Source organism: Poecile atricapillus, chromosome 1, assembly GCF_030490865.1.
Source record: "Poecile atricapillus isolate bPoeAtr1 chromosome 1, bPoeAtr1.hap1, whole genome shotgun sequence".
Lineage (NCBI taxonomy): Eukaryota > Metazoa > Chordata > Aves > Passeriformes > Paridae > Poecile > Poecile atricapillus.
The window spans coordinates 176,458,996-176,484,916 of record NC_081249.1 but is presented as its reverse complement, the minus strand read 5'-3'; the positions used below and the strand labels follow the sequence as shown (position 1 = coordinate 176,484,916).

Genomic DNA, 25,921 nt, shown 5'->3' with positions numbered 1-25,921 from the left:
GCTTCCTTTGTTTCCTAAATATTCACCAAATTAATTAAAAATCAGCATGGGGGTATTTCTTAGGTGGTGTCCCCTAACTCCATATGACCAGTCCCCATTTCTCTTTCTCTCCCAGAGGGCGATCTGTGCTGCCAGTCCTGGAGGACCTCCCATGCCACCAGGAGCACCTGGTGGCCCTTCACCTTCTCCAACTCCCGGGTCTCTTCTCCCCCCTCCGCCACCCCCACCACTCCCAGGGGTATGTCCCCCACCACCTCCCCCACCACCTCCTCCAGGTGGTCCCCCACCTCCCCCTGGCCCCCCACCTCTGGGTGGGATGATGCCTCCCCTTGGAGCACCCCTGGGCATGGCCTTCAAGAAGAAGAGCATCCCTCAGCCAACGAATGCCCTCAAGTCTTTTAACTGGTCCAAGCTTCCAGAGGTAAGCTGGGCAGTAATTTGGGTGGTGAGACTGGAGGTGCTGGTGGTGATGTAAGGGCAGTGAGCAGGACCAACCTGCAATGCTCCCACTGTCTTGCAGAACAAGCTGGCAGGCACTGTGTGGACCAACATAGATGACACAAAAGTGTACAAAATCCTGGACCTTGAAGACCTGGAAAGGACATTCTCTGCCTACCAAAGACAGCAGGTAACAGCTGGCCTGGGGTGGGCACACCTGGCTGAGGTGCCACCATTATAGGATCATGTGATTTCACTTGTGGTCCCAAAACACATCTCCCATCATTATTTCATACCAAAGCCATGTTTGCCAGATCGACTGCATCTGCTTTATCCTCTCCTCCATGTGCCAGAGCCTTTGCATTGAGGTGGCCATTCATGGCTCCACCCCTGGCCACACCTGACCACATGCACCCTGAAGATGGATCACTAAAAAAACACACACACACAAAAAAAAAAAGACAGGGAATGTCATGAAAATAACCCCCAGATGTGGCCACAGTTGGGTAATATTTTTGGGTTGCTCTTAGCAGCAACTGCTCCATGTGTCTGTATTGGGTGGAAAATTTCTATCCTTCTCTGGCCAAGAAGGACTAAGTTTTGCCCACATCTACCATGGGTGGGTCTCTCCTTTTATTTTTGTAGTGAGCCAAGAGCAAAATGTGAGCTTTGAGCAAATATCCCAAACCAAAATAATGTCATTGCAGGCAAAACTCTCCACTTTTTAATCCACTCAAGCTCTATAGCCCCAGTTTGGAAGGCATCAAAGCACACGAAGAAAATTAGACACATATTTTACCCCAGGCAGGATGAAAATGGGCAAAAGCAACGAGTGTTTCAAGAAGGCAGGAGAAAAAGCAAGAAGGGAGGCTGAAAAAGGATGTTCACCTGCTGAACACCTGGCTGTGTTCCTGGGAGGAGAGGACAGCTTGTCTCCTTCGTGCCAGGCTCAGAGGGACAGTGTCAGGAAGGAGTGGACCAGACCCATAAGCTCATTAAGGCAGTGTGAGAGTTTAATCTGTTCCAGAGGCTAATTGAGGGAAAGATCAGGGTGGATTAGAGCAGGGCAAATATTAAGTAAGCCACCAGAAGTACGTGCTGCCTGCCCCAGTGTTTTGGGAATAGGTGACCACAGCAATGTCTCTTTCCCCCGGCATTTTTTGAGCCTGACTCATGCCTGCTGGAGGGCACGTCTGAGGACAAGGAATGGAAATGGAAGAGGAGCAAGAATAGAAACCTGAGTGTCAGCAGGACAGTTTGCCCTCAGGCTTGCCTGCCTGAGCCCATGAATCACCTGGTGTGATGCAGATTATTGCCAGGCAGGAATTTAAAAATAATTTGGCTTGGCTGAGGTCCTGCTGGATGAAGTGGCTGGTTATGTTTGGGGCCAGGAGGAACAGGGAGATGGTGCAAGGAGATCTGTGACATGGGCTTCTACCCCAGATGGGATGAGGACCAAAAGGGAGCTGAAAGTAGGAGCCAGTGGCTGAGGTGGGACTGGCAGAAGATGCTGTGAGAGCATCTGAAAGGCAGATGGGAAAGACAAGGCAAAATCTCACCAAATCTCAAGGCAAAATCAGTGAGATGCTGCTGGGGCTGGAGCTGCCCTTGGGGACATGATGCACAAGTTCCTTGTGGTTCACGTGGTGGTTCATTTTGAGAGTGGAGCCATGGGACACATCTCCCTGAGCCTGAGGGATGTGGTTGTCTAGCTGGAAGTGCCCAGGGTGCTCCCAGGATGGAGAGAGGGTGCGTGGCTCTGCAGCCAGTGGCAGTGCAGGCACCAGGGTGTGGGGTTGGATGTGCTCCATGAGATCAGGAGAAGTGTTCCAGGCTGGATGGGGCTCTGAGCAGCCTGGTTGGGTGGAATGATTCCTGCCCATGGCAAGGGGATTGCACTAGAGGATCTTTGAAGTCCCTTCAGCCCAAGCCATTCTGTGATTCACATGCAAACTACGGGGCACTGTGCACATGGTGGGGGGCTGGGGGAGTGAACAGCCTGTCCCTGAGGCACAATGAACTAAATGTGGTTTAATAACTCACAGCATTTTCAAACTCCAGCAAAACTTGGTTTCTGTCACGAAGAAGCAATGGAGGAGCAGGGTTTTCTCCTCCCTGTTCCCTGTCTTGAGCCACTTGCTCAGTGATCAAGCCTCTCACTTGTCCTGACTCAAAATATCCACAGGACATGGGGCATCAGGGGCTGCCTGTCTGCCCATGCCCCCATACAAAAATCTGAAAATGCATGGTTGGGTGGTGCATCCCTGTGGCCAGTGCCCCAGCAGGACGTGGGGACAGCAGGCAGAGGTGTGTGCAGGGCACAGAGCTCTCTGACCCCCCCAGGGTGGCTGTTGTGGAGCTGCCTTTGCTGGGATTTGTCTGGTTTTGTTGTCAGAGTCCTGGGAATCCCTAAGTGCTGCACAGACCCGAGGCTTAACGATGTATTTAATTCTAAGCATCTCTTTAAATGTTTTTCCCACATCACAGGCTGGGATGTAAATGCAGGCTATTAAGTGAGCTCTGCAGCTTTTGGGAAAGGCCCTTTCCATGTGGGGAGGACAGGAACCCTCTGGGCTTCCTGGGACTCAGCCTGGGAGCATCCCTGCCTCACAATGCATGAAACTGTTAGGAGAGCCTGTATCCTCCCAGCTGAGGCTCTGCAGATGTCCCTGTCCCCAGAGAAGGTCTCAGCCCTGCAGCTGCACAGAATACCAGCATTTACTGAAAAGCCAGCAGGAGTTTTTGGCTGTTGCATGAGAACTGGCAGTAGCTGTCTAAGGGTGTGCATGTAAGAGAAGGGCAAGTCCAGGACCATCAGGGCTTAAATTACACAGGGATTTGTGCCTCTGTCAGGGATGTCTTGAGAGTCTTCATGGGGGTAGAGGCTGGGAGTGATGTTGATAAGTAGCAGTGGCACAGTCAGGGCAGTCCTGGCAGGTCCTGCAGCGGTGAGTGATGTAAAAAAGTCAGGGCCAAGTGGAAAAAATATGTGTTGTTGAACCAGGGGCTTAACAGTGAGCTGGGAAAGAATTCATCTCCCAAAAAAGGATGAAGGAGGTAAAGCCTTCAGCTGCTCTGTGCAAGGGAGAGTGACCTGCACAGGGGCCAGGGACACAGAGCTGGGAATTGTTTGTGGGGATGGTGACAGCACAATTAAAGCTGTTCCTCTTTACACCATCCTGCAGCACAGGCTGGATCATGGTTCCTGAGAGGGAAAGGGGCAGGGATGAGGCTGGTTTGAGGCAGAGAGGAAAGGTTTTTGTAGCAAACCTTTTCTCTACCTTAATGTATGAGGAGCCCTCCCTCTCCTAGAGCAGGGGACTGCAAAGAAAGCCACCATGTCCTTCTCACTCTCCAGCAGCCTGGGGCAAGTCTGAGCATCTTGGCACAGATCTGAGGGTTGAAATGGAAGGAAGAGCTCCTAATTAGGGACCAGTTAAATGAAGATAAAGATACCCATTGCAGGTTGTGGATGTGCTTTGTGCCTGTCCCACAAAGGAGACTGCTGGGAAGAGATTGATTAGAGAAACATTGATCCTTAGCCTTAACTGAACAAGAAACTTTTAGCCACAAGACTCTTGATCAGCACAGCTCAGCCAGGGGAACGAGGAAGGAAAACTCCTGTGTGTGTGTGCACATGTGTGTGGTGCTGGCTTTACTGCACCTGCCTCCAGTCTGGTGGGGGAGCCCAGCAGGACAGCCAGCATTTGGGAGGGGCATGGTGCTGGTGGGCATTGGGGTGGCACTTGGCCAGGCTGCCAAGCCCTGGAGAAGCAGGGAGAGGGAGGAGGAGGATGAGAACTCGAGGGGAAGCGTGTTGCTGTGGCAAATGGTAAAGTTTTGCTGTGGCCAGATTTGCTCCAGGATGTGCCTCTCGTTATTTCCACTTAAGAGCCCTGTTTTTCCTGGCAGTTGCGTTGGCATTTCAGTCCCTCAGATGTGCAAGAACCAGCAATTTTCCTCCTGGCACGGCAGGCTGAGCAGTGCTGTGCCTTTGGGCCAGTAGCAGGGCTTGGCCAGCATCCTCCCACCTCATCTCGTGTCCCCTCCTCACCTCTGTGCACGATGTGTCTTGGCCTGATCCGTTCATGGAGCCTCCTTTTCCATCAGTTCTCCCCTTCTGCACATCCTGTAACCCACATTTTCACCTGCATCCCCCCCATTTCAGCACTGGCACCCCCACGTGCCTCCCCATGCTGCCAAACCCCCCCACAGTGCACGTTTCCCTTCTCTGTGCTTCAATTCCCTCTGGTTTTGCCGAGATCACTGAACTGCATGTGTTTTTACTGCCTTTTTCCATGCTTCTGCTATGGCTGTAGGACTTCTTTGTGAATGGTAGCTCCAGACAGGTAAGTGAGCACCTGCAGGAGTGTGATGTGGGCAGGGTGAACGTGGGGCTGGGGATAGGGACACAGGGACACGTGGCTGCTTCTGAGGGGGGTTAATGTGTGACAAATGGGCTTGAATCAGAGAGGTGCAAAGATTACCAGAAGGAGCAGCTTGAAGGTTGATGCTGGGGAGGCTGGTAAGGCAGAACCCACCCTCTCTGCTGTCTGGCCTGAGGTCAAAGCCAATGTCTGAGTCCAGGAGTTGGATTTTTAGATGTAGCTGAACACAGAGAAGCTCCTACCCCTGAGCAGTTTTTGTTTTCAGAATATAGAAATAAACCCACGGGCTGAAGCTCTCTGCTTGGTCAGAGCAGTCAAGGCATGTGAGAGGGGCAGCTGGTGCTGGATGACTTGGGGCTCATTTTTCATCATCTGCCTCTCTCCCCCCCATTTCATATCTGCATGTTTTCTTCATTGAAACAAAAAAACGAGTAAAAAAATGGTAATTTCAGTGCTCTTGGCCTTTGCAGTGGCCGTGTGCCAGGTCTCCTGCACTTGTGGACATTTACGTGGACATTCATGACCTTGCAGCTCCAGATTGTGTTCCTTCCAGAAGGATTAAATAGCCAGCTTTTAATTGATTAACCTTACTAAAATATGCAATATGGTAAATTAAAACCTGGGGCAACATGAACTCCTCGGGCAGCCCTGCAAAGCTGCTGTTATGTAGATCTGCCCACAACCACAATATTGTTACTCATCTGAAGGTAACCTGTTCAAGCAATTTAGGAGATACAGATGCTCATGCCACACCAATTCCTGCTTTCAAATCCCTTCTTTTGGGAGGATTTCACTGGAAAAGCTGCTGGTTGCTTTTGCAAGTCTGATAGCCTGTGTTGGTTAGCTGGCTCAGGAGGACTGATGCATGAAGGGTGATCACAGATGTTTGGAGCAGGGGTGAGGAACAAGAGCGATGCTGAGTGTGTGCAGCAGCCTGTAATGAAATACTCCATGTGAGGGTTTAATGAAGTATCACAAGTATGTATGCTAGGAAAGTGAAATGTTTCCCGCCTTCATTTATTCAGCAGCGCTCGTGTGTTTGCAGATTTTTACATCTTCCCTGTCTGAGAAAATATTTACATTTCTAACCAGTGGCTTCAAAGGCAGCTCTGGTTTATGAAATGCCTTGCTGTGTTGGTTACAGGCGAGGGGTTTTACCCGTAACCTGTGGTGACACTCCTGATTTATGAGGGCCCGCTGTGTATCACGCTGCTGTGTGCTGAGAGTACTAAATGTCCTTGCTGCTCCAAGGCTCTTCTCCAGGCTTTTCTTCTTGCTATTTTCTCGTAGAAGGAAGATGCCATCGATGACACTTTGAGTTCCCGGCACAAAGTCAAGGAGCTTTCTGTCATAGACGGCCGGAGAGCTCAGAATTGCAACATCCTCCTCTCCAGGTATGGTGAATGCCTTGTTACCCTCTGGGGACTGGGGGGATGCTTAATACCTTGCCCTGGGCTGCCCTGAGTGTGTTCCTCATCCCTGGAGCAGGGGGTTGATGACAGGAGCCAGTGCAGCAGGAGAGTCAGTGTCACCTGAACCCAGCTATAGCCTTACATCCTCATGGTGGGGTGACCCGGAGGGGGGCAATGCCATTAACTGGGTACGTGGCAATTTGGTGACCCTGGCAAGCCCCTGAGGGGGTGGGATACCCAGTGAGATTTCACAGGAGGTGGAAGGGGATTGATTTCACCTCTTATCTTTCTCAGCCTGGGTTTTGTTTGCTCTTTGCTGGTGGTTGAAGAGGGTCTCTCTGGGCTGGGGAAGTGCTGGGTATCAGCAGGGTGCAGGGAGCAGCAGGAATTCAGGCAGGACCTTGCTACCTACATCTGAATTTTGGGAAGGGGATGTCACTCTCTTACAGCTGCCCTGCTGCTCTGACAGCCTCCCTTACACCCCTCACCAGGCAGGCTCAGCACTGCTACCAGCAATTTAATCTGATCTCCAAATGGCTGCCAAAATGATAAAAATTATTTTGGCAAGATAAATTCCACCAATAAGACTGAATCCTGAGAAAAGGGAAACCAGGTTGTGGTGGTTTAAAAGAATGAGCCATCATCCTTTTAAAGGAGGTAGCTTGTCTACTTCCAAGTGTAGCTACTTGGAAAAAACACCCAGAGAGCAGCAGAAAATGCCACTTGTTTCTGACTCACCCAGCAAAAAAAAACATCAGTAAAATTTAAAAATATTCAATCTGCTGTCTGGAGGCACAGAAGGTTCTGTGCCACCCAGGACTGGCCAGGATGTTGCAGCATTGCTGGTGGCTTGGGTTTGCAGCCGAATTCAGTGTTTTCCCAGACTGTGGGTTCCGTCGGGTTCTTCCAAGTGGAGATGGTGCCTTGTCGGGGCAGCCCAGCTGATTTCATTCTCTAGGAGGCTTGGAGAGGCTGATGTCTGCAAAAAAAAACAAACCTCTGGGTGGGTAATTGAGCCCCTGGTGCTTCTCCCAGAGGTGGCTGGCAGCCTGTGGGCAGTGAGAGCGATGAGTGCTGCAGCATTTGGGGGTAAAACTGCCCTGTTTTTGGCTGGCTCTGCTCTGGGCTGCTTCTGGGGATTTTCATGCTTCCTAGCAGTCCAAATAAAAAAGGATGATGATGAAAGCAGAGTTTAAAGCAGCAGGCAAATGAGTATGTCTGTGGCAGGCAGCTATTAGCAAGTAAAACGATGGGATTTGGGGCACTGGCTGAGCTGCTGCCGGCGTACGTAGGCTGAGTGTCGAGTGGGTTTAGGTGTGATTCAGCCAGAGGTTTAAGTGTATATTTGGAAGTTAAGCACACAAATAGTTCCTTCAGTGGGAAGGGGAGAGACCCAAGCACTCAACTTCAAAGGCGTCTTGCACTTCTTACTGAGTGAAGGTCTCAATTTCATCTCACCAGCAAACCTTTCTCTTCCAAGAAAGCAATGGCTGGAAACGAATTGCCAGTAACTAATCCCACAAAAAGGCCAGGATGGAGGTTGCTGCCTGCCTGCCTTTCCCTGTGGGCCAATTCCTAGGGGAAAAGCAGGATCAGACTTGCCCTGCAAGGTGGTCCTCAGGCCTCTATATGGCTTTTCCCAGGCCCATGCTCATGCAGGGATGAGTGGCTTTGAAGTTGCAGTGACTTGCCCCAGATGTTGTTTTGGAAGTGCTTTGGAGTTCATCCCATGGTACTCCCAGGACCACAATGAGCTTCTCTCCCCAAAATCCCTTTGGGTGATTTGATGCCAAGTCTCACAGAGGTGGTGTAGGGGTGAAGCCCAGGCATCCTTTTAGTGTTCTCAGGTCCAGCTCCTGCATCTCCAGCAGACCCCATGAATCACTGGGCAAACCCTTTTGCCTCTGCCCACCCCAGCTCCCCATCCCAAAGCTGGGCAGAGCAGTGGGTTCCTGGTCCCAATGTTCCAAAGGGACTGGTCTGGCAGCTGGGCTGCTGCTGTCCCACCTCGCTTGCATGGCCACCACGGGGCTGAGCAGACTTTCACATAGAAAGGACCTGCAGGCTTGGCCCCTGTTTTAGCCCAGACATTTGTGAGCTCACCAGGCATTGTCTGGCTCACAGCGTGGAAAGATTACGGCCAGTGAGATATTTTATCTCTCTCTGTAGATTTATTTTTTTGCCTGTTTCCCTTGCTTTGGGAGAAATTACTGCACAGTGAGATCACTGGATTTTCCTCCAGCTTGTAATGCAGCACAAGAATATTTTTAACGCTTGCTTTTTCCTTCTGTTTTTTGGAGAAGGCTTTGCTGATGTCAGTGCCTTACCGTGTCTCCCTCTGTGAACCCACCATGTCCTTGCCTTTGCTCCCTGTGTATGGGTGTGTATTTTTAGTCCTGAGTTCTGCCAGATGTAAATCCACCCCTCGCTGCATCGTTTTCCGGCTGTGCTGGCGGTGAATGCCTCGTTTGATTCCTCTCTCCCAGCGAGGCGACATGAGGCTGCTGTTTTTTTTAACTCAAATGAATGTGGCTTTTCAGGGAGGGCGCGTCCCTTTCCTGGCAGAATTTGTTTTTCCCCTTCACACTTATTACGTCCTGCGCGGGGCCCGACAAAAGCCGCGCCGAGCAGCGCCGCGCTGGCCGGGCTGGCGAGCTGTCACCTCGCATCGCCGGGCTGCTGCCTCTAAATCCCTGTGACAGCGAGTCCTGTGACCCCCTTCCTCTCAGACGGCTCGCCTTCGACAGCTGCTGCCAACAATGATAATTATTGTGGTTATAGATAAGCTTCTAGCTTTCACTGGCCCCTTTCCCATCAAATTGTCTGAGAAGCTGTTTTCTTCTGGCGCCCCGCGCTTGCTCTCTGCTGATGCAGGGGCAGGCTCTTGTTCTTGGCACTGCCTTGTGATGATTCCTGAGAAAAGTTTGGGTTTTCTCTTTTTACAGCCTCTTTCTTTCTAAATGTGTTTTTATTGTTGATTTTGCTTTCAATGAGTAAGGGCTTAGAAACGTCACCCTCATCTTCCCCCGCCCTCCTGGAGATGATCATGGTACTTTTCTGTGCTTTAGGTGCTGTGGATGAGGAGTAGCTGCCTGCCCACCCTGTTCTCCCAGGAGTGTTTTTGCCTCCCAGGGATCCCCAAATGCCCAGATTGAGCCAATGTCTGCTTTTCATCAGGGTGCAGACTGGTGTTGGTGGTCTGAGCATTCCTGTTTCTGCTTGAGTATAAAAGAAGTTCTGCAGTTTCATATCCCGCCTCAGATCATGTCCCACCCTGGCCACTGCCATTGTAAGGGAAAGGTAGGGTGACCCCAGGATGTGGCTGCTTGTCACTGAAAGCAGCAGAGGGGATATTTTCCAAGGATTCTGGATTTGTTCCTTGTATGATGACCCCAGCAATTGTCTTGGCCACTGCTCAGTGCAATCTTTGAGCTTCCTCAAAGGTAGATTTTAATTCACTCCTTAATTAACAGACCCTCTCTAGGGTGCTCCCTTGGTGAGAGGGGGCTGAGTGCAGGGTGAGAAACATGGGCTCGTAAGGAATGAAGATTTCCTTACCAGGTTTGTAAGATGCACCTGTTTCAATGAAGCTTGAGCATTCTTGAGCAAAATATTCCAAGCTAAACCAAGCCCTTGCTACCCTGGCCTTAGAGACCAGCACCCTCCCTGTATCAGCTTTAGCTTCCAAAAGCCAACTCCACAGTCTCAGTCTGCTCCCTGAAAAGGTGTGGGGGTGAAAAACACCCTCCTTGTTTAATTACTCAGAGTGATCAAGTCAGCTCCTGATCTTCTTTTTGATCTGCTGATCAGGTTGACTTCCAAGGTCTCACATCCTGCTGCAGGGTGTGTTTCTGGTTTCAGCTCATTCCTTTGAGCCACATCCAGTGTTTCAGCATCCCTTGGCAGCACTGATCACTGATACAGGGGCCATGGGGTTCTTCAAACAGGTCTTTTCAACTCTGTGGTTTTTCCCTGCATGCAAGTGCAGGGAATTACATTTTTTAAACTGGATTTGTTGCAATGGCTTTAACCACAGCTGCACACTGGGCGACAGAGAGGATATAGGTAAATGGAGTTGCAGGAGTTTCTGGGCTTTCCCTTTATTTAATTACGATTATTTTACAGACCACAATGCAGAGAATAAGAAAATATGTGTGGTTTTGCAATCAAAGTCCTTGCAGGGAGCGGTTCCTTGCAGTCGAATTAAACTGTAATTAATGGCTGCTCCAGCCCAGGAGGAGCCGAGGGCGTCTTTCCATCTCTCTGTTGCCTCAGCTCAGTGTGGGCTGCTGGCAGAAAGATCCCTGCCAGGGAAGCCCAGCCTGGTGGTGCTCGCTGTGACACAGTGGTCTGTGGTTTTGGAAAGCTCCAATTTGAGGCTGCATCTTCAGTTCCTGTTGGGTGAAGTAGAGGAAGAAAAAGGTGGAGGAGAGGCTGGTTTCCAGCTTCTTACACTTCCAAGAGCATTGAATCCCCACCCTTCCAAAGAAAACCAAACTTAGGGGTTTCCTGAATGGATGCTGAACATCCATTTTCCCAAATTTTGGATTTCTTTCTAATTTTTTCCTAGAGGAAGACTCCAGCCGAAGGTGGTCGGGAAAAGTGGGAGAGACCATGTTTAAATCCAAGAACAGCAGTGAAAATTGGCCAGATTTTCCTTCAGTGTTGTAGCAGCGGGTTCAGGGGCAGTGCTGAGCTGCACTCCTGAGCCTGGGCTGGGCTCTGTTTCCAGTGGGAATGTAACCTCACTGGCCCTGTGGCCTTTTGGGGTGCTGGAACTGCAGGAGCAGCATTGCTATGGGCAAGAGTTACATCTGAAAGCTGGATATTTAAAGTACTGCTTGTTACAATCCTTACATAAAGTACTATAAAGCAGGGAGATAGGGAGTGGCAGCTGCGGTGTGGGGAGAGGGAATTGGCTGGGGGGGTTTGACCCCCTGTTTGCAGCAGGGCCAGGGCTGCTCAGTGCTGTGCTGAGCCTTGGCAGAGCACAGCTCTGCCACGTTTCTGACACATCCTCCTTCATAACATGCTGGATAAGCTGTTTGTGAAGCTGCTGCTGGCTGGGGGTTCAGCTGTTTGTGTTGCAGGGATGTGTAAGGAAACGCTCCTGAGCCTTCCCCGATTGCTGGGCTGGGAATAACTCTCCTTTCCCTCCACCTCCCAGGCTGAAACTCTCGAATGAGGAGATCAAACGGGCTATTTTGACAATGGATGAGCAGGAGGACCTCCCAAAAGACATGCTGGAACAGGTGGGCAACGTGTCTTGTGCTCCTTTGTGGTTGCCTCATGCTGAGACAGCGCCGTGCCAAGTGCTTGGGACCAAAGCATGGCTTTGAGTGTGCTGGGCCCCAAATTATTTACCAGTCACATATTGAAAACCCACCCAGGTGGGCTGGAGCAGCAGGAAAGCAGCTTGGTTGTGGCATCAGTGCTGGGAACAGCATGGCCCCCATGTGCCATTCCTGTACCCAGCTGTGCCCTGGGACCCCAAGGTGGGGCCATTTCCCCTTTCTGTGCCTGCAGCTTGAAATCTGTGCTCAGTGATGGTTTATTTTTGAAAGGTTAGACAGTGTTTGTGCAGTTCTGAAAAGGGGAATCCCATTTTCACCCATTCTGAATCCCTTTGGAAGCATATTATTCACCTGTCCTTAAAGCTGAGCTGGTAATTGCACCTTGAGCAGAGATGTGGGAGGATTCATTGCACAAAATTTCCATTCGCTAATAAGTAGAGTTGCAGCAAATGGGAATCCCTGACTGACATCTCCTCTGGCAGAGCTGATGTTGAAACCTCCTTAGAGCAGACTTAATTCATAGTAAAAGCTGAGTGATGGCAGGGCAGAGGCAGGAGACACTGACGTGATGGAGTAATGTGAGGAAGGTCACAGGGACAGCAATAACACTTATTTCACAGGTGCCTTGGGCTCACTGTCTGCACATGCTGAAAAGGTGTTAGACTCAAGGACATAAATCATTTCTTAACTCCTGAAAAAGTGTGCCTGGATCTCATGTCCACTGCTGTCTTTCTCCTGTTCAGCTCCTGAAGTTTGTTCCTGAAAAGGGTGACATTGACCTGCTGGAAGAGCACAAGCACGAGCTGGACCGCATGGCCAAGGCTGACCGGTTCCTCTTCGAAATGAGCAGGTTGGTGCCTCAGGGGACACATTTTGGCCAGTGGCTGCACAGGCTGGTTGGGAAGTGGCTGTTTCACAGAGCCTGCTTGGGAAATAAGCCCTTCTTACTGTTTTTCACATCAAGAAATGAGTGGGCCAAGAAGGCAGGAGGGCAAGAAAGCTGCTCCAGATTGTAAGGATAATTTGTGATGCTGTGCTCCTAAAATCAGGGTTGTGCTCCTATACAAGCAGCAGCTGGACAGAGCAGGGGAGAGGGATGAGGAGATGGATTTTGTAGTGGTTCTGGGTTGATGGTTGGACTAGATAGATGATCTTGAGGGTCTCTTTGGACCTTGATAATGCTGAGATTCTGTAATCTAACCTGGTCAGGTGGAAGGTGTCCCTACAGGACAGGGGGTTGGAACTAAATGATCTATCAGTCCCTTCCAGCCCAAACCATTCTATGATTCATTGTGGCCCAGGTGGGAAGTGCTGTTAAAATGATACCACAATGCTCCTTTCCCTTTCATCCTAATGAATATTCAAGCCTGATGTATGTACATTTTGCCCTGCCGTGTAGATGAGTCCCAGCTCTCACCTCAGGAGTGACTTATCCCTAGGGCTCCTGAGACTATATGAGACTGAAAGGAAATGTCATTTCTTCCTGCTCCTGGCAGCAATCATGTAAAACGCAGGAGTCTTCAGGGATGAATAACCTTATCTATTGCATGCACATCCTCTAGAGGTGCTGGGTTAAAATCTTGAAGCTCCTTATTTAAATTGAACTGAGCGTTGAGCTCTTTGAATTTCTTAGCTGAACTTCAAGCCAGTCACTTGTTGGCAAGGTCAGCGAGTTTTACAATTTGAGATTGCACTGGGAGATCAAAAATAGAAATGCTTCTGTCCTCCCCAAGAAATGCACCGATGAGCACTGCAGTGATGTGCTGTGTGGTTGCTGAGTGTCAAAGGCAGGCAGGATGGAGCTGTGAAGTTCAGACCTGAGCCCTCAGGGCTCTGTGATGCTCAGAATTAGCTTTTCTATCACAGGTCACCTTTCTTCTTCACAGACTCTCACCTAAGTGTTGCTCCCATGCTTTCATTCTTTGGAAAGCACAATGTGCTGATGCAAACATTTCCCTTGATTTCCAGCACGGCTTTTTAATTTTGCCTTGTGGTCTGTAACCGAGTGTGATGTCTCTGTCACCTCTGATTAGTACAACAGCGTAGCTCATGGCCCTGTGTGTGAGCATGTTTCCCATGGGTCCTTGATCCAAGTGACTCAAATCAGACTGCCACGTGCTCAGGAGTGAGATCTTGGTTAGCATGAACACAACTGACAGGAGCAGAGCCATCACTGACTTGCCCAGGAAAGAGACTTGCCAGCCCAGCCCATCATTCTGATGATCAGAAGGTCCAGTTTCATTAGTTCTGGTTGTAGGTGAGCTTCTCTCCAGCTGCAGCTCATCACAAAGCCATGGGTATCTCAGACCTCATCAGCACCTTTGCTTAGGAGTGGCTGTGAAAGAACTGTTTGTTCATACCAACAGGGTGTAAAAATCCACTTGTTGAGCCTACTGAGTTAAGGGGATAGGCTTAAGTGTGTGCTTTAAAACCCATGGGGATCCACCCCAGGACAGCTGTAGCTTCATTTGTCATTTTTTTCCCATCCCAGCAGTTTCAGGGAGAAAAGGGGTCATTATTTTTTAATCACCCTGGCTCAAGCATGCTTTGTAAGCACAGCTGTAAGCAGTGGAGCAACAGAGCTCTGCCTGGAGCAAGCAAAGCTCAACCTGCACCTCCTCTTTGTTTTCCAGGATAAACCATTATCAGCAGAGGCTGCAGTCCCTCTACTTCAAGAAGAAGTTTGCAGAGAGAGTTGCAGAGGTCAAACCCAAGGTGGAAGGCAAGTGACCAGACCTGCTGAGGGACCCTGTGCCAGCACAGGGATCACTCCCAGGAAAAGCATCCTCTGTGCCAGGATTAACCTGGTCCACATGGAACTGACGAAGGGAAGGGGAAGGGAAGGAGCTGGTGGTCACTCTTTGGGGGTACTGAAGGGGTTGCTGATGGGCTGTTGTGGCAGGGGGTAATGTCCCACCCCTCTCTGCTTTCAGCCATTCGTGCTGGCTCCAAGGCAGTGCTGCAGAGCACCAGCCTCCAGCAGCTCCTGGAGGTGGTCCTGGCCTTTGGGAACTACATGAACAAGGGCCAGAGGGGCAACGCCTTCGGGTTTAAGATCTCCAGCCTCAACAAGATCGCAGACACCAAGTCCAGCATTGACAAGTGAGCAGCCCCTGCCCTTATCCTTGGTAGCATCCATGGGCCCCAGGGGTGTTGGGGGAATGCAGGGGTCATTAGCATTACCTCTGGGACATGGGTAGGTGGGAGCAGTCCCCTCCTCTTGCTGCCCAATTTGGCACATCCAGTGATGTGGGTGTGCATTTTTTTGAGCAGGACAGCTTTCAAGGGAAGCCAAGCTGCAGATCAGCACAGGGATTGATGGGGCCTTTCCTTCCTAGGCTGGCTAAACTGCAGCCAAGGCTGATTAGGAGGATCATCTTCCAAATGCTTTTTAACCCCTTTGAAGGGGGTTGCCAAGAGCCAGAGAAAGGGTTTCCAGGGGCTTTTCTCTGCCAAAACTCCCTCTGCCACTCTCCCATGCTGATGCAGCCATTGTCTGGTTTGCTCTGCCCTGCTGAGCTCTCTTCACAGAGCAAGAGGAGTTGGTTCAGGTCTCAAACCTGCCTGGTCTCATCCATCAGTAAAGATAGTGGAGGACACTCAAGTCACCTCCCCATGGCTCTTCCTGTGGAGAACCCTTGCTTTCAGGGACCAGGCTGCTCTGCTCTGTAGTTGTGCATGGGACAGACCCATGCCATGGCCCCACACAGGCATCAAGCAGCATCCTTGCAGACATCCTCAAATAGTTCATTACTAGGGTTGGGGTTTAACCACGGGGTTTGGCTGAACAATGAGCTCCCCAAGAAGCTGCCAATCTGACCTCTGTGTTCCTCTCTCCTAGGAACATCACCCTGCTGCACTATCTCATCACTGTCGTGGAAAAGAAATATCCCAAAGTCCTCCGCCTGCATGAGGAGCTGCGAGACATCCCACAGGCAGCCAAAGTCAAGTAAGCAGGGGTTTTGGTGGCATTATGGCAGCACTGGTAGCACCTCTCCCCTCATTTCAGCCTGCTTTTCCACGTCACCTCACCCTGGCTCACCCTCCTGGCCTGATCCTGGCTTCTGGGCTGTATCCCATGCTGTGGCCACACTCAGAATCAAACATCACTTGACAGCTCTAAATCACAGCCCTTGCAGCAAAGGCTCTAAACTTCTGAGCTTGGGGGAGGAGAGCTGCTTGGAGCAGCCGCTTCCTGTTGTTATCTCACCGCAAAAGCATTTAATTAATTTCTAATGGTACATTAAGTAATCCGGGAGGAAGCGGTTGCGGTGTGGCTGCAGATAAAGGGCAGCTGTTTATCTTCATGTGCCAGGGAGCCTCTGCCTGCAGCATGGGCAGGACCAGGCAGCTCTGTCAGGGACTCACCTGCATCCAGGTCCTGCCTGCCCCTTGTTCTGCCAACATGGAGTTTCTGGGGTTTGCAAACAGCTTTTTAACCCTGCCCGGTGACCTGTTGGGAACAGGCTGCCCCAGTTCAGCAAAGCCCTTAGACACAGCCTGAACCTTTATGTTCAGGAGGAATGTGCTGTTGCCCTGCAAAGCCCTCAAGTATGTGCAGAGGTACCTCTGAAATCAATGAGGCTCTGTTTTGGTTAACTCCAACAGGAGCTTTATGGGCTTTGATGCTTCAGGGATGTGAGCAGCAAAGATCACACATTTCTGCAGCGCTTTGTGTTGGCTGTTGACGTGAAAAGGGCTGAAAATGCACATCTATAGAGAGGGTGCAGCTAGAACTGGTGACCCTTCCCTGGGAGTGTTCCAGGCTGGGTTGGATGGGGCTCAGAGCAGCCTAGGATAGTGGAAGGTGTCCCATGGCAGCGGGGTTGGAACTGGATGGGCTTTGAGGTCCCTTCCAACCCAAACCATTCTATGATGCTATGAAATGTACATGGAGTTTGCAGTGGCTCGAGGGTTTTCCAAGCTTACAAGGTCTGTTGTAGCAGTGGTGGCTTCCCAGGGAAGATGTGTACTGGGCAAAACAAGGATCCTCATGTATAAAATGTAAAATAATCATCAGCCATTGGGATGGAGCACAGGGACAGGACAAATCTTGGCTTGTGGGGAAGAGTGTTCTGCCAGAGGGTGGTTGGGCACTGGAACAGGCTTCCCCAGGACAGCAGTCACAGCACCAAGCCTGACAGGACTCCAGAAGCATTTGGACAATGCTCTCAGGCACAGGATGGGATACTTGGGGCTGTCCTGTGCAGGGCCAGGAGCTGGACTTGGAGATTCCTGTCGGTCCTTTCCACTCGGGATATTCCATGGTTCTGTGGGGGAATGCAGGGGTCATTCCCCTGCATTCCACGGTTCTGTGGGTGTGTGGTGCTCAGTTTGTAGGCATCAGCTGAGGGCATGGCTGAGCAGGACATGCTTCATGCTGGTGGAGACTTGGCTTTCCCATGCTCCTGATCTGCAGCTGTTGTACAGGCACACATACGGGAAAGAAAACGCCTGCACAGAGGGTTTCTTTACCTCCTAAACTTCATCATTTCACTCTAAAGTGGACACCATATGTAACATTTGGGTTTGGTCCAATCAAGAGCGAAACCAAAAAGTTTCTAAAGCTCTGGAAAACCCTGAATTCCCCCCAGTCCTGCAGCTGTGAAGCAGAAATTGCCGCCTCTGTCAATCCCACCCCTAGTAATGAACTGCTGGAGCACAGGGCTCTCAAAACTGCATTTTCCCAGACTAAACCTGCCAGGAATGCTTGCCCCATGACCCAGCATCAGCATTTCCAGGGACCCCAGGCCTTGCACAGACACCCCTGGAAAGGCATCAAGCCTGTGGTCACCGAGGCTTTGTGAGAAAGCTTCCCCTCAGACAAAGTGGTAGAAACCCGTAAGCACTTGAATTTGAAGCTCATCAGGGGCTCGAGCCTTGTGTAAACAAAGCCAGCGCCAGACATGGTGATTTATTTTCATTTCTCTATATTTGGGCTGTCTCCCTTTGTGAAAGCCTCGCTGCTCCTCGGAAGGATGCTTTGCCTGGTGTTCACCCAGCCTTGGTACCTTGAAAAACCGTCCTCTGTGCACTGGGACAGCGATCCCATCTACTGTGGACCTGGAGAGAAATCTGTGCCCAGCAAGGCCCTCTCCTGAGCCATCCTTTTGCTTGGAGAGGGCTGGAGGCTGCTGAGCTTGCTAAACCTGCACAGTCCCCTTGATTAAAAATACAGAAAAGCGCTTTGCTTTGAAACAAGCAGCTGCAGCCACTTTGAGATTGTCCCAGCTCAGAGGCTGTCAGCCTGATTTGCTGCTTGAGACACGCTGGTCTGCAAAAAGGAGGCAATGTGGGCAGGGTTTTGGGGTCTTGTCAGTGGGAAAACCACGGTCAAGTTGGTCAGAGAGCTGTAGATTTTGCTGGAAAAGCTGAAAATTAACATCCTGCTATTTCCAACAGCATGACTGAGCTGGAGAAAGAAATAAACACTCTGAGAAGCGGCCTGAGAGCAGTGGAGACTGTAAGTATTATTTAAATCAAGTATAGTGCAGCCTGGCTCTGAGCAGCACTGCATCCCTCCTTGGGGAGGCAGGCCAGGGAGCTCCCAGCTTTTATCTCACATCCTGGAGATCTGCATGCCTTTCCTTCCTGCCCTGCATGTGTGCCTGGCTGTTTTGGCACTGAAGTTCCCATGTGTGTTCAGGCACATGCATGGTTTAAGTCTGATACATCCAGGAGGGCTGAGTAAGCCCAGTGATGATGCCCAAGGAGGACCTGTGATGTGCAGAGGAGTCTCCCCTTGGCTGTAAAACCACTGAGGGTTGGGGAGCACTTCTGCAGCACAGCTGGAGTGGTGATGAAATGGTGGAGGTATCCCAAAGGACTCTCTGTCTTGCTGAATTATCCTGCTTACAGAAGCTTTCCTGCAGGATTTGGCTTAAAAGCTTCAGGCAGTGTAATCCAGGGTGTCAGCATGGCAGGGGGAGCAGCAGTGGTGGTGCCAGCAGAACCCCTGGCACTGATTCAGTCACACTCCCAATGACACTTCCAGAGGCCAATGGTATTTGTGTCTCTCATCAGCCAGGGCCTGACCAGATTTACCTTTTTTTTTTTTTCCTCCCCAAAGGAGCTGGACTTCCAGAAGTCTCAGGTTCAGCAAGCAGGTGACAAGTTTGTGTCTGTCGTCAGCCAGTTCATCACACTGGCCAGCTTCAGCTTCTCGGATGTGGAAGATCTCCTGATGGAAACAAAAGAGCTGGTAAGGCCACCAGTGTCCTTGAGATCTGAGCAGCTTTTCAGCCTCTCCTCCCTGGCTGTACCCCCTGTCCAGCTGGCATTGTCCTTCTGACCCATGCTTGGGCATTATGATGGACCTCCCTGAGGCCATGGCTAGCTCAGGCCACCCTTTTGGCCTGTTGATGGTAACCTGGCAGAGATATTCTCTGCAGTGAGTTAGGACTGGTGACAAATGCTCTGCAAACTGTCTCATCTTCTGCTGATTTGGCTGGATCTGGAGGAGAAGGTTTGCTCGTGGTCCCCAGCATCTGTGGAAGTCCCCTCTGAAGCAATTTTCCATGGTTGTTGGAAGGGATGGGCTGTGTGGAGTGCTCCAGCTCTTTGCTTTTTAAACACGTGTCCAGATTCAAGTTGTGTTCCTGTTTTGTCTTAGGAAAGCAGAAACATCCCTGTTTTATAAACTTTATATCACATGAGGAGAGCATTTTCAGCCTTCCCTCCCCCACCAGATTCTCTTGTAACATGGCAGAGAATTCTAAGATCTTGATTAAAATCATCAAGATTAACCTCAATTATATTGACTTATATAGTGGCACTTCTCAGATTCCTCCCTGCATCTTGAAGTGTTAAGTTTCTTAAGTAAACAAAGAAATAAAAATGCACTAAATGTCTTTTGAAGAGCCTGGGGCACCCCTGCAAATAAAACTAAATCATACAGGCAGGCTTTAAAAATGTTCCTCTTGGTCTACCCTGCAATATCAAAGCAACTAATAAATCTGTTGGTGCTTTGATTTTGTTTTTCTTTTCTTTTAAGCATGCTTATCTCCAGAATGTGCCTTCACAATTTTAACAAACTTTCTCTGCACAAAGAGTCTCCTTCAGACTGGAAGTGAGAACAAAGAGTGTCAGTCCCAAGGACAACTCAGGGGCTGCTTAGGGACCGGGACGCATTGGCAGATCATGGATGTCCTGTCCTGACCTCTGCTACGGCCTCATTCGACTCCCTCACATTAATGGTGTGCAAACAGCACAAGAGGCTGGAAAACTCCCTATTTCCCTGCCCAGGGCTGTGCCTGAGCCTGGGCAGAAATCTCTTTTAGAAGTTTCACCAACACATTTGGTTTCAATAGCAGAGCATGTGGCAATGATAAATAATACCCCAAAAATACTTCAAAGAAAAACTTAAAAGTGCAAGTTTCCCTTCCCCTGCCGTGTTTACTATTAGTTTTATGTCTTCAGTCCCACAGTATTTTGCTTCCTTGTTTTTACTGCTGCTTAGTTAATAAAGTGGAACTGGGGCAGGGGAGGCTCAGCAGAGCCAGAGGCAAGATGGGGAGAGGGGGCTTGATAGTGATCCAGGTCTTGCAGGGCAAGGTAACACACCAGGTGATTTATTTCAGGTTGAAATCAAGGCTTGATGAGGCAAAGCCCTGCTGTGTGGTATGGCTGCTGGAAGTGTTTCACTCTGCTCCATCAGTTTGAAAGTTTCACCAGTCCAGTGGATTTATCCAAGACTGATGCACCCGTCTTCTCTGTTCTAGTTTTCCAAGGCTGTGAAGCACTTTGGAGAAGACACAGACAAAATGCAGCCTGATGAATTCTTTGGCATCTTTGACCAGTTCCTTCAAGCTGTGACCGAGGCCAAGCAGGAGAACGAGAACATGAGGAAGAGGAAGGAGGAGGAGGAGCGCCGGGCACGCATGGAGGCACAGGTGAGCACACACCAGCAAGTCTGGCAGCACCCCCAGGGCACCTGGGAGTGGCAGCTGTGTCATGATGTCCCCGTGGTGGTCAGGGTGGCATGGGGAGCACTGAAGACCAGAAAGGGAGCTTCTGTGGTCTTAGACCCACTGGCTTTTGATTACTTGATTAACTAATGACCTTGGGCTGGTGAGGTCTTGTGCAGCTGAAATGTGCAGCAGAGCTGGTGCTGTCTGTCGACTGCTGTGACCCACGAGCAGCAGCCATGGGGCTGTGACCCATGGCTTGTATCATAGAATCTCAGAATCATAGAATGATTTGGCTGGAAGTGACCTAGTTCTAGTTTCATCCCCCTCACTGTGGGCTTGGACACCTTCCACTAGACAAGGTTGCTCCAGGCCCTGTCCAACCTGGCCCTGGAGCACTTCCAGGGATGTGGTCAACCTATCAATAACCCTGACCAGCTCCCATGTGTGAAGCAGTGGGGTGGGAAACCACCCTTGTTCCTTGATTTTGGGGATCACCACACGTGTTGGACACTCCCATAACCACCTGTGCGAGACTGAGACGCTTTCTCTTCCCCCGCCACCGCGGCCTGCAGCTGAAGGAGCAGCGGGAGCGGGAGCGCAAGGCGAGGAAGGCGAAGGAGACCGGGGAGGAGAGCGGCGAGTTCGATGACCTGGTGTCGGCCCTGCGCTCGGGAGAAGTCTTCGACAAGGACCTCACCAAGCTGAAGCGCAACCGCAAGCGCATCACCAACCAGCTGGCGGAGAGCGGCCGCGAGAGGCCCGTCACCAAGCTCAACTTCTGAGAAACAAACTGACAACAAAACCCGGCAAAAGACAAGCGGGGTCAGTCTTTCTGAAGTGGCTGTGGTTTTTGGTTTGTTTGTTTATTATTATTTTTTTTCGTTTCCATGACACTGCCTTGCGATTCGAAGCGGAACAGTGGCACGCTCTTTGTCCCCGCGGGCGAGTGTGGGTGTGTGTATATACTGTGTATATAGTCGGGTCGGGGGGGTGTGGAGGGAGGTGTGTGTGCAGCTCACATTGGTGAGTGCCAGCACCGACTCCTCCCCGCTCCAAAAAGTAGTTCTCCCCATGCACAAGCACAATGCCGCGTCCGTGGAGCAAGAGAGGACCCAACCCCAAGCCGCCGGTTGTCCCTGTGGTCCCAAAGCCAACGGGGAGAAGCTGCCTCCTGCTGCTCTCCTGCTCAGAACCCCCAGGGGCCATTTGCAGGGGACGCCTTGCACACAAGCCAAGCGGTTTAAAGAAGAAAAAAAAAAAAAAAAAGCAAAGTTGACTGAACTTCATTGCGTTGTTTGTTTGTTTGTTTTCTCTCATTGTTGTGATTATTCTGAGAAACTCGCGGATCTGCGCGTTCGCGCTGGCTCCTGAGCTCGGTGCCGCGGGCGCTCCCAGAGATGCTCTTCCCGTCATCCTTGGGAAATGCTCTTTTTCCTCCTGCTGCCACCTTGCTAAAGGACAAACTTTACCCCAAAGTGCTTCTCGCTGTAACGCCACACTGATGTATTTATACTTTTGCAACGTTTTCTGGCCCAAGACGGTGGGAAAGGTTCGGTTCTCGGAGGAGACGAAGAGCACAAACTTTTGCGTTGTAACTTTTGTTCTTGCTTTCTGTTCAATGGGACAAACTGTATCCTCTGTCAAGGTGGGTCAGGACCAAATGTCTCTGAAATACAAAGGGGTTGGGGTAAAACCCACCAGCTTTCACCCACCTTCTTTTCCTTTTTCTTTCTCGGACACACAGAAGCAGCGATGCCAAGAAACACTCGTCTCATAGCCAGGTCCTTTTTTTGACTGGTTTGCTGTTCATTGTCATTGCAAATTTGTAAGCAGAACTACCTGTCAAATGTCAGTCCAAAAAAAAAAAAAAAAAAAGACAAAAAAAAAACCAATAATAAAAGTAATTCAGAGCTCTCAGGGAGTAATAATTTAAGGGTTTAGAAAATTAAGAATTGGAGAATAAAAAATAACCACCATTAACATATTAACATTTCTATTCTTAAATTATGCTGAGTATATAGAGGACTGTTACTTTTTACTTTTATTTATTTGTGGTATGTTTTTTAAGAAAGCAAAACAAAACCTTTTTATACCACCAATACTTTTGTGATCCTTTTTTTTTTTCTTTTGTTTGTTTGTTCTTTTTCCTGTGGAGAGATGAGTTTGTCCCTGTTGCACTAGATATTAACACTATTTGAAATAAGGTTGGTTGTTCTTTTTTTTTTTTTTTTTTTTGTCAGATAATCGGTATTACTGGTGGGGTATGGGATGTCAGTTAACTATATGTACTGTATAGCAAAAGTGCTGTTTAAACTAATTTGTATAGAAAAAATATGGTTCTAAGCACCTGAAGGCCGCAGGGTCTGTGTGCTGAGTGAAAGCTGTGAAATCTCTCTCAAAGCAGAGTTGTCAAGAGCTGTGGTTTTACCATTTTGTTCTTTTCTTCATTGCAACATTTAACGCACTGTAGATTTTAAAAAAAAAGAAGAAAAAAAAATGAGAAAAGGAAAAAAAAAAAAAGACTTTCTGAGTAGCATATAAAGCAGTAATAAATATAGCAGGTAAGCTCAAAAATAAAGTCCAGCACCTCATATCCAAGCAGCTGCAAAACCTGCAGATTATGTTCAAAGGTGGAGTTAAGCACTTTGCTTTAAGAAGGAGGGGGAAATAAAGACAAAAGGTAATGATAATACTATTCCTTAACTAAAGTGCCTCTATTTATATTTTTTATTTATGGCTGAAAAAAATGGGGCTGATACAATTGAGGGAATGGACTATGGGGGGAATTGAAAATATATAAAATAAGAAGGAAAAAAAAAAAGGTTAAAAAAAAAAAAAAAGTTTGGCTTCTGATGGTTTAAGGAATGGTTGGTCACACGTGTTTATTAATTGGACAGGTGGTGGAGGTCAGAAAGGGCGATCTCCTCCTGGGGTCTGGGTGCCAGCACCCACCCCGGCTCCTGCCTCTGCAACCCCAGTGCCACATCAGGACCTTTCCTGACAGATTTCCTCTTGCCCTTCCAAACCTCTTGGGTTGTTTTGTTGTTTTTTTTTTAATTGTTTTACAACAGCCTGATTATCAGGCTGACTTTGCCATTTCTTTGTTTTCTTTCAAAAAAAAAAAATAGAAAAAAGAAAAAATATTATATCTCTATAAATAAATACAAAGGCTGTGTGCAGGTAATTCCATGTGCCATTGTTGAAAACTACTTTTAGATTGGTGCTGGTGTATGTAGCCACTCTTTTCTCTTGGGTGTGTATTTTAAAGATGATTTTTTTTTTTTAATAATGCCAAAAACAAAACAAACAAAAAAAAATCCATAATAATTTGTAAACAAAAGTTTATGTCTTGGACCTTATTAGCTTCGTAGTGACTAAGGTAGTCTGTTAGGTGCAAGGATGTTAGTAGTTCTAGCTAGTGGGAAATGCTGTGTAATGTTATGAGACTGTACATTTTCTAAGATGGCAATATGCAATAAAGCAAAACAAATTCGGTGAGTGTACACAGCAGAGGCGTGAGTTATTTTTTAGGGGAACAAAAAAATGGAATAATTAGGAATTGAGGCAGGTGTTGAAAAAAGAGGCTCTCTGAGGGTTGCTCTTTTTCAGGTGTGTTTGCAGGCATTTCTGGGGTCAGGTGATAACCCTTTCACCCTTTTCCTGAGTGCTGCATTTTAGGAGGTTTTAGGGGTTTTCCACCCTCCAGGATTGCAGCATCCTCATTGTCACCCACCTGTGGGTTCTGAAATGCCTCCCAGTTGGTTAACCCGTTCATTTCTCCTCGTTGTGCTGATGCCTGTTTCCACCTTGGTGGGAATTTTTCCAGAAGCCCACTGGGGCTTTTCCAGGATCCTGCATCGAGGCAGCAGCCAGTTTTGCATCTTGGGATTAGATCCTGTCCCTTTTTCCAGGAGAAGTGCTGGCTGGGCTGGCCACCGTGCCTCTAGCAAGCCTGTCTAGTGATGTTTCCTTGGCAGTAGCCCAAACCCCTTCTGGCTTATTCCTGCTCACCTTTTCCTTTCCCACACACCTTTCCATCCAGGCTCTGTTTTCCTTTCTTTTTCCAGCAGTCTTGAGTGATTTTTGCAGCACCCAAAGATGCCCCCAGACCACACAGCCTGTGCCAGTGGGAGCATCTGCACTGTGCTGTGACCCATGGGCTTCCCATTTTGGATTGGGGCTGGCAGGGAGCACAGATTCCATCACCACCCCGGCAGTCATGGGCTGGTGATGTCATGGGAAAGCAGCCCAGGGCTGTGTGGTGATAGGACCCAGGGAAAACAGGAATGGCTTCAGCTGCTCTTCCCATCATAAATTCCCGTGTCCCCAGCATAGGGCTGGTCTGGGTTCATCCATAAATAGACTGTGAACAAGCTGGCCAAACCCCACAAACCTATGAGGACCTGAAATTCTAGTTTATGGCAGATTGCAGGTTTCCTTGGCCATGCCATTGTGTGACACATCATGGTCCCCAGGACAGGGGCAGGGAGACATGAGTGAGGTCAGGACACAGCTTTTTATTCAAACAAGACACTTGATGGGGGGAAAAAAAAAAATCCTGGTAACTTTGAAGCTTCGGTGACATCAAACCCTTGCACAGGGCTGGATTAGCAGCATCTATTGTTTAAGATACAAATTTCAGATACAATGTTTGTCATCCCAGAGGAAAGGGGACCAGGGTGGGCACTGTGCTGGACTGGCACACCTGTGCTGTGTGAGCCCATGTCCTCCTGGCTGGCTGGGTTTTCACCTGAAAAAAGGCTCTTGTGCCCCAAATCCTGGCTGTTCCCCCCAGTTACAGCCATGAGCCAGCACACCCTTGGGTGCTGGATGATCCAAACCTGCCCAGACCCACTGGTGCCAGGGAAGCTGCCGGGCACGGCGCTCCTGGAGGAATTGTCCCATGGGGCCACCCAGGTTGGTGGCACCAAACCTGCAGAGCCAGCCCTGACTGCGTTCTGCTCCGGCCCGGCAGCTTTCCCTGATGCTGAAGGCTGGGAGTGAGGAGTGTCAGGTGTCACCTCGCAGCCCGGTGTCCTTGGCATCGCCCCCCAGCTCGGAAAAGATGAGTCAAGGAGCTGTGGCAATGGCCCGATGCAGGCACGGCAGCATTGCAGCATTGCATGCAAAGCTCAGCTCAAGCAGGGCAGGTATGGCCACATGGGGAGACACACCCAGCTCCCATCCTGCTGGCAGCCGCTCTGTGTCACTGGCAGGAGCTGCTGGACTATTTATTTAATCCCAAAAAAGGGGACTGTGGGCCAAATGGACCTGTCAGACTTTGACATCCCTGCTGGAGGCCCTTGGGAGAGGGTAAGCAAAGCAGGGATGTTGCCAGTTCTGCTCCCACCTGTGCTATGGGACCTGTCCCCACTGCCACTGTCCCTGTGTCACACGTCAAGCAGATGCTCTGGGGTAAAGCTGCACTTTGTCATCATCACTGTCACACAGCCTGATCAAATCTGCAGTCCTTGTGCAGG

The 25,921-nt window shown here is 49.6% G+C and overlaps 1 protein-coding gene across 1 annotated transcript in view; it reads left to right on the top strand.

Moving 5' to 3' along the window:
• Positions 1-23,944, top strand: part of DAAM1 (dishevelled associated activator of morphogenesis 1) — a 90,266-nt gene extending 66,322 nt beyond the window's left edge. The window contains exons 15-26 of the mRNA XM_058853138.1: positions 116-421; positions 521-628; positions 6,117-6,220; positions 11,406-11,490; positions 12,276-12,382; positions 14,166-14,254; positions 14,466-14,634; positions 15,374-15,481; positions 17,935-17,995; positions 18,602-18,733; positions 20,253-20,423; positions 21,014-23,944. Of these exons, the coding sequence (XP_058709121.1) occupies positions 116-421; positions 521-628; positions 6,117-6,220; positions 11,406-11,490; positions 12,276-12,382; positions 14,166-14,254; positions 14,466-14,634; positions 15,374-15,481; positions 17,935-17,995; positions 18,602-18,733; positions 20,253-20,423; positions 21,014-21,223 (1,650 nt within the window). The 3' untranslated portion in view covers positions 21,224-23,944. The remainder of the gene's footprint in view (positions 1-115; positions 422-520; positions 629-6,116; positions 6,221-11,405; positions 11,491-12,275; positions 12,383-14,165; positions 14,255-14,465; positions 14,635-15,373; positions 15,482-17,934; positions 17,996-18,601; positions 18,734-20,252; positions 20,424-21,013) is intronic.
• Positions 23,945-25,921: the final 1,977 nt, after the last annotated feature.